At 35.3% G+C, this 18,045-nt stretch overlaps 1 protein-coding gene and 1 non-coding gene across 2 annotated transcripts in view; one reads left to right on the forward strand and one right to left on the reverse strand.

Moving 5' to 3' along the window:
* Lim3 (Lim3 homeobox protein) overlaps positions 1 to 12,427 on the reverse strand; it is a 39,188-nt gene extending 26,761 nt beyond the window's left edge. Inside the window, exon 1 of the mRNA XM_015334545.2 lies at positions 9,220 to 12,427. Coding sequence (XP_015190031.1) covers positions 9,220 to 9,505 — 286 coding nt within the window. The 5' untranslated portion in view covers positions 9,506 to 12,427. The remainder of the gene's footprint in view (positions 1 to 9,219) is intronic.
* Positions 12,428 to 17,273: 4,846 nt separating this feature from the next.
* On the forward strand, positions 17,274 to 17,347 carry TRNAT-AGU (transfer RNA threonine (anticodon AGU)). The gene has a single exon. It is a non-coding gene; the product is annotated as a tRNA-Thr (tRNA).
* The last annotated feature ends 698 nt before the right edge of the window (positions 17,348 to 18,045 follow it).

The following is an 18,045-nucleotide window of genomic DNA, read 5'->3' on the forward strand; positions in this document are numbered from 1 at the left end:
ATTCGTACTTAAAACATGAAAGTAAGATGACATCGATAAGCTCGATTTTTAAAACGGAATAAATAAATTAACATGATATTATTGATATTAAAAATAAATAAATAGTAACAAAATGTATTCCCCTCAACTGTTAACGTAAATACAAATATTGATATTAATATTGAAACGTGACAAATACCGTACGACAATTATCACAGCTTCCAATTCACAAAGTGAGATCGGTTCCTTCATCTCGAGGAAGAATTGCATAGGAGGTGGTGGTAGGTACGCATATTCATGGCCGCACATGGTGCCAGAAACGTTGAAGCACCAGTTGTTCTGGCACGCTCCACACACGTGCAGGGACACGTGGACGGCTTGATGAGTGGATTGTTCATTCCTACGTTTTCGCGAGTAGGTATTCTCTTTGCCAAGTTTTCAAATCCTAAGGCAGCTGCTACTAGAGTATAATAATCGATCGACGATTGATGTAGGTGTTAGGTCTATATCAGGAATACAAAAAAAAAAAAAATCAAAATGTTTCATATCGAATAACTTAGAAATTTCAATATGAAATATTTTGCAATTTCAAAGCTTTTCACCAATCCACGATCGTATGAAAGTATTTTTTCAAACTTTAACCTATCAAATATCGATATGGAAATTATTATGAAGTATCGAGAAAATAATAGAAAAGAAATTGTCTTCATTGTTAGTTCGTGCTTCGTTCGTGTCTCGTCGAGGAATCGATAATACCAGCTGCTGTCCGCAACTCCATTAAGATAATTGTCGGCTCTCTCTATCTCTCTTTCCTTTTCGCCATTTGACTCTCGTCGTCCCCTTTCCCTCCTTACTTTTCTTTGCCTTCGCGCGAGTTCCATCGAATTTACGTATGTAGGTACGATAAAAAGAAAGAAAAGGGAAAAAGGGATACCGGTACGACTAGAAAGCATTGAGAAATCGAAGGAAGAAAAACATTTTCTGCTTTGGAGCTTTTAGAGGTCTTGGCACGAGCTACGCTGACGACGCATAGCTTTATGTGGTTCCCCAAGCAATGGTGGTCACGTTTCTAACCCAAATACATACGTTAGTGTATTCATTGAAGCTCCCTTGATTTACATTTCGATCGGTGTTATTTGACTCGAATGAAAAAGGGACTTTTCCTAGTTTCGAAAAAAAAAACAAAAAAAAAATTATTAAAAATATAAAGAGTAAACGAGCGAGCGAGAAAAAGAAAAAAAGTCAAACGTTACATTTCGTTTCTTCGTCGTTTAACATATATAAAAGAGTTCATAGAATCTGTTATCTCTTTCTCCAAAATCTTTCAAAGAGTATACAAATTTTTTTCAAGCTGTAAGTCTATATATATATACATAAGTGACATCAAAACACGCGTAGTAAAATACAGTTGTTCATTTTACTTCTTTGATTGTATATATACATATATTTTGGTTTTGATCTATTTGTTTTAAAAACGTATCCCCTGTTGTGTCAACAATTAGATAAAATGTACGTTGTAAAATATTCCGAAAAATTTGTCGTCGTTACGATCATAGCAGATATTTACCTTGGATACGTCAACTAAAAAATGTAGAAACCACCCCCTCCCCTTTTTATAATCAAACACGCATAAGGGTAGTCAAGTTCATTGTTAGGTATCGATAAAGAATCATAAAATTGTTGTCCATGTTCATTTAAGAGAAAGTTGATCCTCGCTGCATTTAGGTATACAAAAGACGAGATACTTGAAACCATCAAAGAATTAACCTGGGTAATACAAAAGACTGAATATATACAAGAAGAACTAAAATTCTTAACAGGAACCTTAAGACTACCATGAGCCTAATCTTCATTGTAACAGAATAACAGAATGCATCTTTAATTATTAGTAATTGAACTCGTGTCTTTCCTATATTACTTTCTTCAAGCCTTACAACGTGGAAGTTTGGAAGATTAAGTTCTTATAATCAGGCAGTGTTAGAAAGCCTGTGCACAGTACGAAAATTAAAGATTATTCCGAGCACATACAGTACCCATGAAAATTTTCAGTTAATTAAATTTTGTCACGAAGAATAATAAGTATTAATATACTCAATTCATTAATTAATTTCACATAAAATTCATAATTTTGTTCTTGTATTCCTTCAAATTTAAAAGAATAAAACATACAATTTAAAGATAAATTATAAATGTAAATCGTTATCAAATTATTTCTATATATTTAGATTGATTTTCAAAAGTATAGAGAAGATTTTTACGAAACACGTAGAATGATCATGGTCACGGTTTCACGGTTTCATTGACGTCCATTGTAAACGAACGAGAACGATTTTGCACGACAATACTCGTCATACGTACCACTCCTATACACGGACAACAACAGCAACAACAACGAATGCTTCGAAAGAAACCGTGTGTGTCCGTGGCATGCATTGTCAATTACGCGGAAAAATTCCTCTTTCTCGTTGTACGTCATAGAGTATCCTACGACCTAGTTCTCATATTCTTCATATATTCACGTGTTTCTTCAATCGGAATACTCCTCGTCAAAAACGTGTAAGTAAAGATTCGTTTCCTCGTAAATCTTTTGAAGGATGCTTACTATATATATATCGTTTATGTCGGCAATATCTCGAACTCGTACTTTCGAGTTACCATCCTCCGTTTCCAATAAAAATACACCTATATGTGACACTTCCATATCGATTTACATTCGTTCTCATCATTTTATTTATTTGTTTAATATTTTCAACGAATACAATTGTAAGTAATTTCACAATAGGATTTAATTAAAATCGATAAAACCAAAATAAACGTTAATTTTTCGGATTAGTTTGAAGGAGTTTGGAAAATTGAAAAGAAGTAAGAAAAAATCGCGATTGAAAATTAATCACGCCTCGTTGATAATAGGTCTTCAAACTTGCGTTCTGTTGACGTTTGGATACAATTGCAGAATACACAACGAAGTCGAAGCCTTTTCTATTATTCTTTCTCTTTCTCTCTTTTGACCACCCTCGTAGTTTTGTAACTATAGGAACACAAACACGTCCTAAGCGTAGTTTAGTTCCCATCAAGAGCCACTTAATCTCCGATCGTGTAAACTCGGTCCACAATGGAAGGGAAACACGCGTGTCCCAACGTAAGCCATTATATTCCGCGGCGCATGTGATTATGTTCGGCAAACATAGAGTGAAAGAGGAAAAAGAAAGAAAGAAAGAAAGAGAGAGAGAAAATGTATATTTCAGAGCAGAAGGAGTCACGTGACCGGCTGAGAAGTGAGCATCGCAAAACGCGTGTAGTATGTCTAACCGCACGCGGTCACTCTACGAAAACGCACCCTCCTTCTTCGAATACGAGTAGAGTAGTTCGAACGAAAACTCGAGCCGCAAAATGATCTCTCGTACACGTTTGTTACGCCTCCAAGGAAAACAACCCCACGGACACGAGGCCGTTTGTCGCGCGTTCCCACGTATAAGAGTACAGATCCAAAGCGCGAAAGCAACCCCCACAAGCGCACCCCCTGTGTACGTTCACCACCCCCCTCTTTTCCACGGTTACCTTTCTATCTAACTGTGTCCTTGGAACTTTTAGTTTCGGATTACCGATAGCACAACGGATAGACTTTTGTTTGAATTTCCATCGAATTCCCACTTCCCGACCCACCCTTTTTGATACTTTCTGTTTTTTTCTTTATTATCTTTTTCTTTTTTTTTCTTTCTTTCTTTTCTATATATGCTCAAATATTTCTGACTTCATGTGTATCTCGGCATATGAGAAAAAGTTTATACGATTATCATGCGAATTATAGTCTTCGAGATAAGTATTAAAAATATATATTACGAAATATACGTGAATTCGAAAGAATATTATTATATCGATCGATCGATATTCTACATTCCCATCGGAAATTGTTCACAATAACGTTGCAATCATGGAGAATGATAAATAGTTTAAAAAATCTTTCTTTTTCTGATCTCTTTTTTATGTGTTTTTATTTTCTTCCTTTTTTTTTAATTATATAAAAACACCATCCGTTAGTCTTGAACGTTGATCATGTTCTATTTGTCTAAGAGACAAAGTATTTATTTTTTCTTCTCTTTTCTTTTCACATAATCTTATCAAACCTCATCTTTGTCGAATCATTGCTTACAATCGGTTTAATGTTCTAGAGTTTCTTATCAAAATCTGAACGATTTATCGTCATTGAGGAAGATGTTCTACTTTAAGCTTGTTAGATTGTCCGGAAATGATTATTTTTGTTTTCGCGATTGTCCACGTTGTCGAGTTTGAACGTTTCATCGATTTCGCACGATTTTTCTTAGGTTACATTCGGTTACATTCTTAGGTTATCCTAAATCTAAGAGAATTACTTGTTTTCTCCTCTCTCTCTCTCTCTCTTTTACTTTTCCTTTTTTTCCTTCCATGTTTGGTAATAGGATTCACCTATCGATCCTACACGAGCCTTTTCTGGCACATACCTACTTAACTTTTTTATTGACCGTAAGGGAAGGGAGAGACCGATTGACTTAGGATATTCACACGAGTTCAAAAAAAAAAAAAAGAAAAATAAGCGGCTTTTTACTCGGAGCAGTATGATACTTCCGAGTTATAACTTCCCGTTGTAACATGATATCAAAACCCGACGCGTGTTGCGCTCGAGCTCTTCACGTAAAAAAAAGTTGGACGGATTCTTCGTTGTTGATTTTATTTGTATTTTCTTTTTTTTTTTCATTTTTATTTTTTTTTCTATGCATATCGTTTCTACGTAAATTACACTTTCCTTTGAACGTGGAATAAATAACACGATTTTCCTTTTAAATTAGTTTTATCTTTCTTTCGTATTTACCGATGTATCAATTTTTTAAAAACTTTTTCTATACGCTTATATATAATATAATAGTATATGCAAGATAAATATATATATATATATATATATATATATATAAATTATTCAATGAAAATTTGCATTAAAACAAAGGACAAATGTATAATAATAAGATTAAAATATGCAATTTATTTAACGAATAAATGCAATAATCAATTTGATAAAAAATATCAATATGACGATAGATATAGCATGACATATGTTTGAACTAACTCTTTTTTTTAATTATTATTATTATTTTGGTTATCTATATCTCACCCAATGGATGAAGTAACTTCTACGTGTTAGGAAACATTCCTGTCTAGAAAAAAAGAAAAAAGAAGTAATAGCGGTAAGAGAGAGAGAAGAAGTATGTTGAAGAGAAGAAAAATAACGGTCCATACGTTGAAAATAACTATGCTCGTTAATAATATCGGGATGTTATTTGAACGGGTAGCGGTGGTGGGTATTATATGGCGTCAATAATTTTTACGCAACGAGACGCGTTCCCTATAGAAGGTCGATAATAGAGGCTTAACGACGTTACCGTGGCGATTTATCAAAAGCGAGTGACCACCGACACGAAGCGAAGTCGTGCCGAGAAAACGAAGAAGAGGAACAAGAGGAGGAGGAGGAGGAGGAAAAGGAAGAAGAAATAGAAAAAGAGGAAAGGTCGAAAGCACAGAAAGAGAAAAAGTGGATGGACTGCTCGTACGGTTCTTCTCCTACGATCGAGGGTTATACGAACAACGTGGTTGTGGTATATATATATATATATATATGTATTAAAAAAAAAAAAAAGAAAGCAAGAGAAAGAAAAATAATAAAAAAAAGGAAAAGAAGAAGAAGAAAAAAATAAAAAAGAAGAAGAAAGCCGCGGGGAGCGTAAAAAGTTTCGAGTTGGAAAGTAATTTCCTCTTGGTTTCACGAGTTTCCCGCGAAGAAAAATATAGTTGGCAAAAAGCTTTCTATCCTCTCTCTCTCTCTCTCTCTCTCTCGCTCTCTTTTTCTTTCTCTGTCTTTTTCTCATTTTTTTTCTCTCTTTTTTTATTTTCCCTCTTTTGTCTCTTTTACAATAATCTTCCAGTCGAATATTTGCGTGCTATCGATGAACCAGAGAAACTTTGGAAGATCGATATCGAATGAAAGATTACCGTCGTACCTTTTCGAACTTATACGTTAACTTTTCTGAGGAAAACATATAACGTTAAGAATACTTTGTTATAAGAGTCTTGTGCAAGATTCAAGCGGGAAAAATCGAAGGGGAGAAATTCAAGTTTATCCAGAGTGGTAAAACTTGCTCGTTTCTTGTAATGGGATCAATTCATTCAATCATCAATTTTGACTGCTACGGAAAAACGCGAACGAAAAAATATATTTCTGTGAGTGTGTTCGTACGTGTGTGTGTGTATAAACTATCCGTGTATTTAAGTTTGTGAGTGCGCGCGCACGGAGCCCTCGGTAGTAGAACTTTAAAGTTCAGCCCTTTCAGTAGGGCAAAGCCGATTCGTTCGGCCGCAACAAAGGTAGCAACCTTCATCCTCATTTTCCCGGTAGCTTTTCCTTCTCTCTAAAAGTGAATGCCTCGAGCGCTGTAACCAGCCGCCATTTTCTTTTCACCCCCTACCACCCTCCTATCCAACCCTCATTCGCCATGAGCCGGCGTTTCCTATGGTTACCATTTGCGGAGGGGATGCTTGACGTTCTCATCGGTCGCTTTCTTGTCGTTCGAGCCAACGTCTCTTCTCATTTTTCCATCTCTACACTTTTTTCTTTCTTTCTTTCTTTCTTTCCTTCTTTTCTTTTTTTTTCTTTTTTTTCTTATTTTTTTTTCTTTCACTCTCTCTTTTTTCTTCGACGACGATGACTACTACAACGACCTTTTCTTACTTCTACGACGAATTTCAATACTCTCATCCCCTTTCGTTCTTTAAAACTTCTTCGTCTCGCATTTTTTTTTTTAATACGTTTATATAATAATCATCATTATTTCTCATTCTTTAATCCCCCTTTTTTTTGTTTACATTTACTATAAAAAGAGAAATATTATATTCTTTATAGATATTAATTAATTCTCTAATTTCGTTTCATACCCATTTATTTTCATTATTCTCAACGTTCCCCCGTCATAATAATATCGTTCTTATAAAACACAAGTGTACCTAGGAGGAATCGAGTTTACACGTTTATGTCACTTTTACTGTCGACGACAACATAGTAGCTAGTAGTAGGTTGTACGTAACGCCTCGGGTTTAGGCTTAAGCACATTAACTATCCCGCCCGAAGCAATAGCGTATTGATTAGAGGGTGGCCAAGCCTCTGAACACTTTTACATGATTAAACACTCTTACATGATTAAACCGCCCCAACGAAGCTACGAAGAGACCAACCTGGTGTGGCACTTAACTTATTAAAATATATACCAACGCCGCGCTATCGTAGCGTTTTTTATTAAGGAAACCTTATCAGTCCTACGGTGAGAAACGTTCTCGTTGCTTATTTTTCCTCGACAATGGTTGTTGTTCGTTCAGTTCTTTCAGATCATCTTCTTCAGTTTTTTTCTTTAACCTCCTATTCAAACTTCCACATTTTATTACTTACTATTATTTAGAAAGTATAAAAACAAAAAATAATTTCATACTTTTCTTTTAATCGTTTATTTGATTTTTGTTCTTTTTAAATTCTCCAAAAAAAAACAACAAAAACGAATAAAGTGCACGATATATAAATACACATATTTTCAAATTAATTAAATATTAATTGGTAAAATCGAGAGTTCATTGATTCTCATAATGCAGTTATACGAGCAAGCTCGTACCTCGGTCGAACTTACTTTCATAATTAAGGAGTCCTTTGACCTTGCTCTACTCACCGAAATTGAGGGAAACTAAGAGAGAGAAAGAGAAAGAGAGGAAGGTGTAGAGATGACTGTCGTATAAAATGAAATTAGAAGAGGAAATTATTGAAGTTCTAAACGGTTGGTAAACTGTGACGGAGAAAGAGAAAGAGGAATGAGACAAAGGATAAAATCTGTAACACTACTAGCACCATGAGCACGTTTCGTAAGTACGTATTTACATGCATATGCCTCGATGTTTCCGTGATTCTACGTAGTACTCCTAAAGTACACCACACGTGTTTACACGTATATCGTTCGTAAAGAAACAGAGAAAGAGAGGAGAAGAAGAAGAAGAAGGCGGTAAGGGATTGCACGAAAGCTGTGCATTATGCACAAGGAGTAATCTGTTGCATGCGAGAGACTCCTACAATTGTAGTGCATTTATGTGTGGGCCCAACAAGACAAGACGCGAGATGCTCGTGAAAATGAATAGACAATAGGAAGTAAAACGTAAAGTTATGGGTACGTTACACGTTCTCTACTCCTATCTTTTTCCAACGCTCATTTTTGTTGTTTTTTTGTTTCCCTTAAAAGGAAAGCCAGAAAAGATCAATGAAGATAAATCCTGTAAATATATTTAGACTCGAAATAATAAAACGAGAGGTGATATCAATTTTATACGATTATTCTGTTTAATGCTCCAATTAGCGACACGGCAAGAGGGGACGTAACAAAACGTGCCGAGTTATTGTTTTGTACAAACAAATAAAAAAAAAATAAAAAGAAATAATCTGATAAGCGTATACTGGAGCTTACGCGAAAAAGATATTATGCAATACTCGTGTAATAGTTTTTTTTTTCTATAATTGATAAAATACACGCAAGAGAGTAGATTCTAAATGCGGTTATAATATTAACTAACATAGAAATGAATTTTATCGATCGCAAAAATCGGTAGTCGTCTTATCGAAAACTTACCAGCCACCGTTCGTGTTAAACGCGGTAAAAAAATGTCAACTTGACCCGATAATGTAAGAGCGTTCGCGATAGCGGCGTCATCGTAGCTGGGACTTCTTTATCTCGAGTAGTATTTATTAATCTACACCGAACGCGTATTACGGTATGTTACGATTTTCGAATAATGACTGATTCCGACATATATATTTTCAAACTCATCTGTTTCCTCTCGATTTTCAAGGATATCCTTAGATCGGCTTACGTTATATCGTGTACAGACACACTTATACACGCACGTACACACTTATTTATATATAAATACAATCCTAATCGAAAATAGCGATAACAGAAGAAGTACTCTTTAACCATCATTTTCTTTTGTTGTAACATCCTCGATATAACAATTTCTAATCGCAGTTAGATAAATCATCGAAGGTCGGTAAAGAGTTAGAAGCATTGGTATTGAAACATACTTGGATTTTCAATAAGAAGAATTAAAAAATGAAGAAAATGATTAATTAGATAGAATAATAAAAAAGGAAGAATATTGTAGTATTGATGTTTATCGTACATCCCCTACCTTCCAAGTTCTTATTCCTGGCTAGAAGAGCCAAAAGGACGTCAGGATTGGGCGGAGTGTCAGCTAGATCTCCAGTATCTTGATGAGCCTGCGGCAAAGAAGATGGACCAAGAGGTGGCATGGTGGTACCCGGTGGTGGACGTGGCATCATAACTGAGGCCGAAGCCAAGGGTGGCAAGGCCAGTCCTCCGGGCGGATGATGGAGAGGATTGTGAGCTGGTAGTCCGCTCGTTGGTAATGTTGGTAGCGTTGGTAGCGTCGGAACCGGTTCCACCGCTGCCGACATCGACAAATCGATGCCACCCAATAGCACCGGACGACAGCCACCAGAAGCAGCGCCCGTGTTCACTGCCGGGAGGATTTCGCCACCCCCCGGCAGTGGTGCGTATGGCAAGTACAGCTCCAGTCTAAGTATATCTTTGATCGATCTATCAAATTTCAATTCTTTCCCTTTCTATAAAAACTCGATGATGTTTTTTGTGTTTCTTTATGTCTCGAGAAAAATTTGTAATTTACTTTAAAAGTTTCTTTTTTCTTTTCCCCCTACGAAAAATTATACAATCTTCTATTTGATTTTCAAAATCACTCAAACAAATTTGATGAAAATATATCTTATAAGAATCTTTTTTTTTTACCTAGTTAAATAATTTTCGATCGTGAGAGCATTTGCTTGCGTCCGAGTTTGACACGTGATTGGATTTATGCACTGGCACTTATCACACATCACTGATTCAACTATGCAATGCTTTCATTATTAACATAAAGAATATGTTAAGTTGATTTATTTATAGAGTCTTGTAATTAACTTTTCTTTTACTGTATATCGTTCGTTCCGTCGGCAAGATTTCGTAGGTCACTTCAGCGACGGTAACCGTGTGTAGTTGTTATCCGTCTTTGGTGATCGAAATGATCGTCAAGAGGCACTCGATCACACTATCGTTCAATAATTTTCGTCGAGTAGTAGTTTATCCGATTACGATTTGTATGTACACACATACCTATGTGTTCCTGTTGGTCGTTGTTGTCATAAATGAAACTAATTGATCTGTATAATCCTTCACTAAATTTTGAAGGTAACGCGAGGCGCTTACTTTTTTATTAGTATCTTTTAAAGGTCGATATCACTGAATATCGTTATCAATGAACGAAACGTTTAGGTACTCGTAAGTATTTTCACGTGTTCGAATTTTTATCGTGTTTCAAATTACAAATTGTCATCTTTCGGGAAAAACGGATGATGGACGCGTTTCTTCAAAATGACAAAAATCTGCTTGTATTTCGAATTCCATAAAACCTGATCTTTTTCAACAGTTTCTCTTCTTCTTCTTCTTAAATCTTCTTTTTTTTATTTCCTTTGCGATCCGTTTCTTTTTTGTCCATATTGTTTTTTTGTTAGTTTTGCGATTTTACGGTCCTTTCCAAGATTCATCGTAACGTAATGAAAAGTTTCCTTTACGATCGGTGCACGTAGAATAAAACAAAACTCAAAATGAAATAATGGAAAATCAATGATCGAAATGCATAAGATGATAGAAAAGAGCATCGAGGTTAGTCTTTCGCAGACCTAAATCTAACGACACACACATACACGCTGTTTCTCTGTTTTACTCTCGCAGAGAGACTCGATTGTGGCAACGATCCGACTCCTTATCTGTACTACTGTCCACAGGTCTCGGTTTATCTCAACTTAACCTTGGACATGCCGTTTCCAGATCGAGATGATCTCTATTTTTGTTGCCGTTTCTTTTTTCTTGCTTTTTCCTTTACGATCAATCGCAAGCGTGAGGAAAATTTTTCTTAACGCTTATAATTTTGACAATAAAATTGTTGTTCTTTTACCTTTTTTTTATATTTTCTTATCTGTTTAACAACAAATTTCCGTCTATTTTTCTTTATTCCATTCCTTTTTTGTTGTTTTCTTCTCTCTTTGATAATACAATGAATATAATATTCAAAAGGTAATAATTCCGAAAGAATTTGAAGAAAAATAAAATCGATGAAAAATACAGAGAGAAGGAAAGAAGATCGGCTAGCTTGAGAAAAGGGTCCCACCAAATCTCGATCGAAAGGATCTATCCTCTTGTTCGTGGTTTACGAAACGGTGTCTCCTCCCCTTCGATCTTGGCGTCGAACGAGCGACGGATCGGTTTTTACACGCGCGTCGATGTAAATGTGGCCCGGGGCCCGATGCAAACGGTGCATGCCAGGTCGAGAAAAAAGCTCGAGAATCGGTCGGTAAAGCGATAGCTTTACGGGATATATCTAGTCGGCGTTCCCTTTGGAGAATCTTCTTTTGGCTTTAGGTCCGACGGTTAAACTCGAACGTGATCGAACTCGTTGACTCGACGTAAGAAACGAGAAAGAGAATTCCGCTGGTTCCTGGACCAGCTCTCTTTATCTCTTTCTTTCTTTCTTTTTCTCTTTTTATCTTTCTCTCTCTCACGGAGAAAGAGGCAAACCCGTTCGTGATGAGTTATCCATCGAAGACACTGGTTGATTCCATTGACTAGTCACCGAGCACGGTTTCTCGCGTACAATCGCTAAAATCATTCTCTTATACATCCTGCTGCACAACTAAGAAGAAGAAGAAGAAGAAGAATAATAATAATAAAAAGAAGAATAAGAAGAAGAAAATGCGATTCTTTCGTTCCACCTTGTTGGGTAGTCCGACTGGGAATTGAGATTATTCAGAGGACGATTGGAATTCTCGCGATGCGTCTCGTTTACGCCGATCGCAAATCACTCGTACAATTCACCGAGAGAACGGACGTCTTCATGAACAGACGACGTATGCACGATCCTCGGAGAAAAGACATCCTTCCTGATAACATCCTTCTTCGTTTATCTTGAAAATTTGACACCGAGAATCCAATTCGATAATAATACTATGTTTATCTTCTAATCACTTGACTTTTTGTTAAACGTCGATATCGATGAAGATTAGGATTAATTAGATCGAATTGAATTTAATCGTAAATAAAAGAATTTTAATTAATAACCGAAAAGGTTAAACCGCGGACACGACACTATCAGACTACTCTCCAGGATTCGCGATGTTCCTTGGCTACGAAGTCGACGCTGCCGAGAAAGCAAGAGGGAATCCAGAGGGATGCGTGGACAGAGAAGGTAATGTGGAGAGCCTATCCAAAGGTGTAGGTGTTTGTTCATGTGTACGTGTGTGTGTGTATGTATGTTTGTGTGGGTGTATCAGAGAGGGGAGGTTTCCACCCTACTACCATACCAGTTATGCCAACGCGACCGCCTCGAATCGTATCGCGCCAAGGCAAAAGAGAGATACGTATAGTACACTAGTACGTTTGGTGGGGGAGGTTCCTGTTACGCCTGCGCTTCAAAATCCTCGCCCTCCTCTTTCTCTTTCTCCTCTCATCTTCTTCGTACTCGTCCATCTCCTTCTCTAGCGTGCTCACGAAAGATGAGACCGTAGGAATATACCGTCCGAGAATAAGATTTTTCGATGATTTGCGGACTGAGGATCGCTCGATGAATTTCTACTTTAACACCCTTAAACTTTAATAGTTCTAATCAAATTTACTATATACCACTGTTATGTCTACTTCATTTTTTGTTCTTTTCAAGAATTTTATTTTAATTATTATATTTCTTTCATAAATTCGACATATAAGTATCCTAGTAGCACAAAATATTAAATACACATGTATTCCATATTTTTCAATATTTTGTGCTATTAGGATAGAATCGATTTTTACTGATCATCATCATCGTATCGATATTGAGAAAAAATCAAAATACTTGAAAATATCGTTAAATATTTTTTATTTTCTTTGTTTCAATTCCTATAATGATTGGAAACGAAACGTTCAAAGGAGAACGAAACAAGACCGATGATTTGATAGTAGTACGATAGAAACAGAGTCTATGGGATTTTAGGGATGCGGAAGATTGTGTATAGGAATAGAAGAGGATACTATTGCACTAATTAAGACTGATAGTCAATAATGGCGGGCATGGATCGTTTTAGGAAGAACATATCCCTCGACCACCAGTTCAGTACGGGGGTTGTTTAAGTCTTCTCTTCGCCTTCCTTTTCGACAAGGGTTGACTCTGTTCAGGGTTAGAAAGAAGGAGACATATTTTTATTGTACCTAGGTGAATCACTGCTACAGGCTTCTCTCTCTTTTTTTTTCTTCTTTTTCTTTTTTTATCTTTCCTTTTCTTTTTCTCTGTTCTTTTTTTCCATTATTCGTTCACGTATATACATACATACATACATACATACATGTAGCTGTATATATGTATATGTCTCTACGTTAATGCTTCCATATATATATATATATGTGTGTGTGTGTGTGTGTGTGTGTGTATGTGTGTGTGTGTGTGAACTCCAAGCCGCATATACTAACACACATATATGTTCGCACGTTGAGTCGATCCATTGGATGCACTCAACGAAATTAAACCTACGTTCCTCGACATCCAACCATCGCCGTCATAGCCCAGCCTGATCGAGATATCGACAGATTCGGGTTTTAACGCCACGTTCTCGAGAAAGAGAGAAAAATTCGAAAAATTCAAAATTCTATTTGAACCTATCGTCGTACAAAAAAAAAAAATGAAAAAAATAGGGAATTCTACGTAATAGTCCGTCAAATATGTTTTCAACAAATCGACGAATTTTTTATCTTTCTTTTTTATGCGTTACGAAAAAAAAAAGAGAAAATTTGGAGAAGTACACTTCGTAAAATGAATCTCGGAAATGAAGGTGTCACTCGTTTAACGAATTGTTGAATATTTGTGAGTTCATCTGAATTTTACAATGTTCAAACGTGTTTTCACTTCTCTAATCGGATACGTTCGCCATCGTGGATGGTGTGGGTGTACGTATTTATCCATACGTAGACGCCTATACTGCGCATGCGTTTCTTTTACTTGTATATATATATATATATATAATATATATTATATACATATATATCTATACACATATTAAATATATATATATACATATATCTTGAATTTCGTTTTGAACGACTCGCGATGTAATCCCGAAGGAAAATCGTATATATTCGACTGAGGTAATAGCTAGTACGCTGTATTTCCTAATCTCTAAAGTTACGTTATTACGTTATCTTCCATGAATGTTATCAACGAAACGATAGAAAAAGAAAAATAACTTGCATCTATATACCTTTTTCAACTTTTCAACTTTTCAACTTCTTATAAACTTTCTCGTCGCGAATTATGAGAAAAAGTTGTATACGTTAGTTCCATTCGTTCGTTCATATGTATGGGTTTTCATAGTTTTCCATTTTTCTTTATTTCCTTTCCCAGTTAGAAGAAAATGGTACACGATCGGGGCCTGACTACACACTTGCCTGTGTGTTGGAAAAATGTGGAGCACACTGACTCCGAACCGTAGGAAGGGAAACGAGAGGATATCGAACCAACGATTCTAGAGGCGGAGTCGCCCCACCAAGTTACCATGGAAACGTGACACTCTCTTTCGGGCTTTTCGAGCTTTTCGAGCTTACCACCGGGAAGGTCTCGCCCGCTTTGCACTGTCTGCGCTCGGCGGAACACCCGCGGCCCTCGCGAACGCCGCCAACTTTATTTCCCTTTAAAAGGCAATCCTTTCTTCTTCTACTTCTTCTTCTTTTTCTTCTTCTTTTTCTTTTTCTTCTTCTTTTTCTTTTTCTTCTTCTTTTTCTTTTTCTTTTTTTATTATTATTATTATTATTATTATTATTATTATTATCTCTATCCCCTTTTCTCCATCTTTTTTTTCAGTTACTTTTTTTCACCACCTCCTCCAAACTCTGCCGGCTTACCTTCCGCCGAATTTCTTTTTTGTTTCTTTTTAAAATTATTTCGATTTTCTGTCCCTCTTCTGACTTTCAATATGAATATATATATATACCTATCTTCCCTTTCAGCATGATTGCATGATTTCAAGCGAACACTTTCACTGCTTAACTATTCTCTTTTCACTCGGACGTACAATGAAAAATGTACGAAACATCTACACGACTTCATCGATAGTGTGTATAGACTCTTTTATTCGAATGAAAAATATTTACTTTTTGTTTTTCTAATTTCATTTAAAAAAATTGAATAAAATTGAGAAATAGTCGAAAGAGGTAAGAAATTCGGGAATTCGGGAAAAATTTTAACGCGTTTAGTATGTTTATTATATATATGTCACAACAGCGTCTGATTTAATAGAAAATATACTTTCACAACGACGCGCATCTTGCTCTGTCCTTTTCAATTCACTTCGTCAGTCGTCGCGGACTTCTATACGCTATCTTTCTTTGTCTCTTTCTTTCTACGAGAAGGGGTAGCACGATATTCGTTCTCTTTTTCTCTCTCATTCTCATTCTCATATATATATATATATATATATATATATATATATATATATATATATATCACCCTGTATCTTCTTGGACCTCCGTAGCTTCCCTCCGAGTACCATAGTGTTTTCAATGTTAGCTCAAGACACGTGTATGTATAACACGTGTTGCGCGTGTATAGGTGAGTTAAACGCGTGCGAGAAGGAGAAACGATGACATATGCAGAGCTCGGCTATCTCTATATTTTACTCGAAGCTATTCGCGAGAATTTACGATGTTCAAAAGCCTCTCCTCTCGTTCATCCAACCTCACCCCGACGTTTTCCTCTATCTCCATCTTTTTTTTTCTTTCTCTCTTTCTCTCTTTCTTATTTTCTATACATGTATGTTTTTCATTTTTCTTTTTCTTCTTCTCTTTTCTTCTTCTTCTTCTTCTTCTTCTTCTTCTATTGTTTCTCCTATTCTTTATTTTTTTTTTCATCCTCAGCCTTATCCTCTTCGTCTTATGTACCTAGACTTTCTCTGAATTTCCTGCGAATTTCTTCATCTCTACCCTTTTTCTAACTACTTTTTCTTCATTTATGCACGCAGGTCTTTTTATTTCTTTTTCTCATTTCTATTTGTTCTTTTTCCTTTCTTTCGTTTCTTCTTGTCGTAGTTTTATAATTTTTATTTTCAGGACTTCTTTTCTTCTTCCTTTCCTATCCTCTTCTTCTTCTTCTTTTCTTTTTTATTTCTTTCTAAACATTAAATTTGATTTTTATTTATTACGTTTGGTTACTGAACTATATGTCAAATTAAATAACTTCTGTTCCAACTGAAAAAGGTAGTTGGAGATGAATATATGCACTTTTATAGAATTTAATCTTCTATATAAGAAATATAAAAGAGAGATTAATATTAACAAAAAGAAAATTTGTTATTAATTGTATTAACAATTAAAAAAATGGGATAATAATATTTTAATTAATTTTATCCTGCAACATTCTTAATTATTTTCACTAATTGAAATAATAAAAAAAGCTATATATAATAATATCATTGTATAACACGTATATCATTCGAATTATGTTATTGCTTGTGTCATTTGTGATTTTTGCGAATTCAAAGCCGAATTGTTGTCGGACAAAAGGTTGAAATCCGAACGCATGGTGGAGTCTCTTTGACGATAAAATTGAGATATATGGTAAAGGTTCAGTGGAAACTGCAAACGGAATATAATATTACTTTATCTCAATAAAGGCGCTGATTATGATGTCTCTCTTTCTCTCTCTCTCTCTCTCTCTCTCTCTCTCTCTCTCTCTCTCTCCCAAACGAAGTCCATTTCCGAGAGCAAATAAGAATTTTAAAGGAAGAAAATCGATCGAGCATCTCTTTGACGTTGTTAACAATGACTAATGAAAAATCTGTATTAATCTTACGAAACTTTATTTATTATTTATTTAATTCCTTACGATGAATAAAGTTCTTTTTTCAATTATCTACCTTTAAGTAAGTATTCTTTTACTACGAATCTCGCAATCTCGTAATTTATGCTCAAAGTAATATTATTTTAAAATTCTTCATCAGAAATAAATGTAGAATGTAAAAGACTCGATTTATAGAAGATTTTTTTCAAAAATACATTAAACATTTATTAATTAATATTAATAATTAAATCATTTTATTAAAAAGAAGATTATACTTAGAAATAAGAAGAAGAATAAAAATTTAGTTCTCAACTGGCGCCGTGGCTTAGTTGGTTAAAGCGCCTGTCTAGTAAACAGGAGATCGAGGGTTCGAATCCCTCCGGGGCCTTGTGTGCGTTTCGATCTACATTGTAACGTAGAGCGAAAATTTTTTTTTCCTCTTTTTTTTTATAACTTAGGCAAAAAACACGAGTTTGTTGTAACAACGGATATAAAAGGTAAAATTGTATTTTATACAAATTCTATTTATCAGTTATATATCGAGTTTACATGTGAATATAAATTATGATTGCTATAAATAATTGATTATTTTTCTAACAAGTATATATATATATATGTATATGTATAAACCATTAGCTATAAAACGAGTGAAATCTGAGAACATTGGAGATATCATGGTTGCGGCTCGTCTGTAAAAGAACATTCTATAACTTAAGTAACACGAACAAACCAATTAGATGGTTAAGCGAGCAAGCCCCCATGAAATTCAATTGTCTTCGCCCCATGCGTCTCAGGGCTAACCACCCTTATATTTTCATCCCTCTCTAGGAAGACCGTGCAGAGAGCTCCAACGGTCTTACAGACTTGCTATTAAGGTGTCAGTTGAATTAGATCTCTAGCCAGTTTGGGGTGACTTAACTGATAGCGAGATATGGTGGTATTGGGGGTGTGCTTTTCTCTTGGAAATTTTTATGAAAGGGGAGACAACAAATTCTCATAAGTATATATAGGTATTAAAAAAAAAAAAAAAAAAAAAAATAATAATAATATAAACAGATATAAAATATTTTCAATGGTATTCTAATT

This window comes from Polistes dominula, unplaced genomic scaffold (assembly GCF_049000335.1).
Source record: "Polistes dominula isolate Pdom_NZ unplaced genomic scaffold, Pdom_raw_medaka contig_31, whole genome shotgun sequence".
Lineage (NCBI taxonomy): Eukaryota > Metazoa > Arthropoda > Insecta > Hymenoptera > Vespidae > Polistes > Polistes dominula.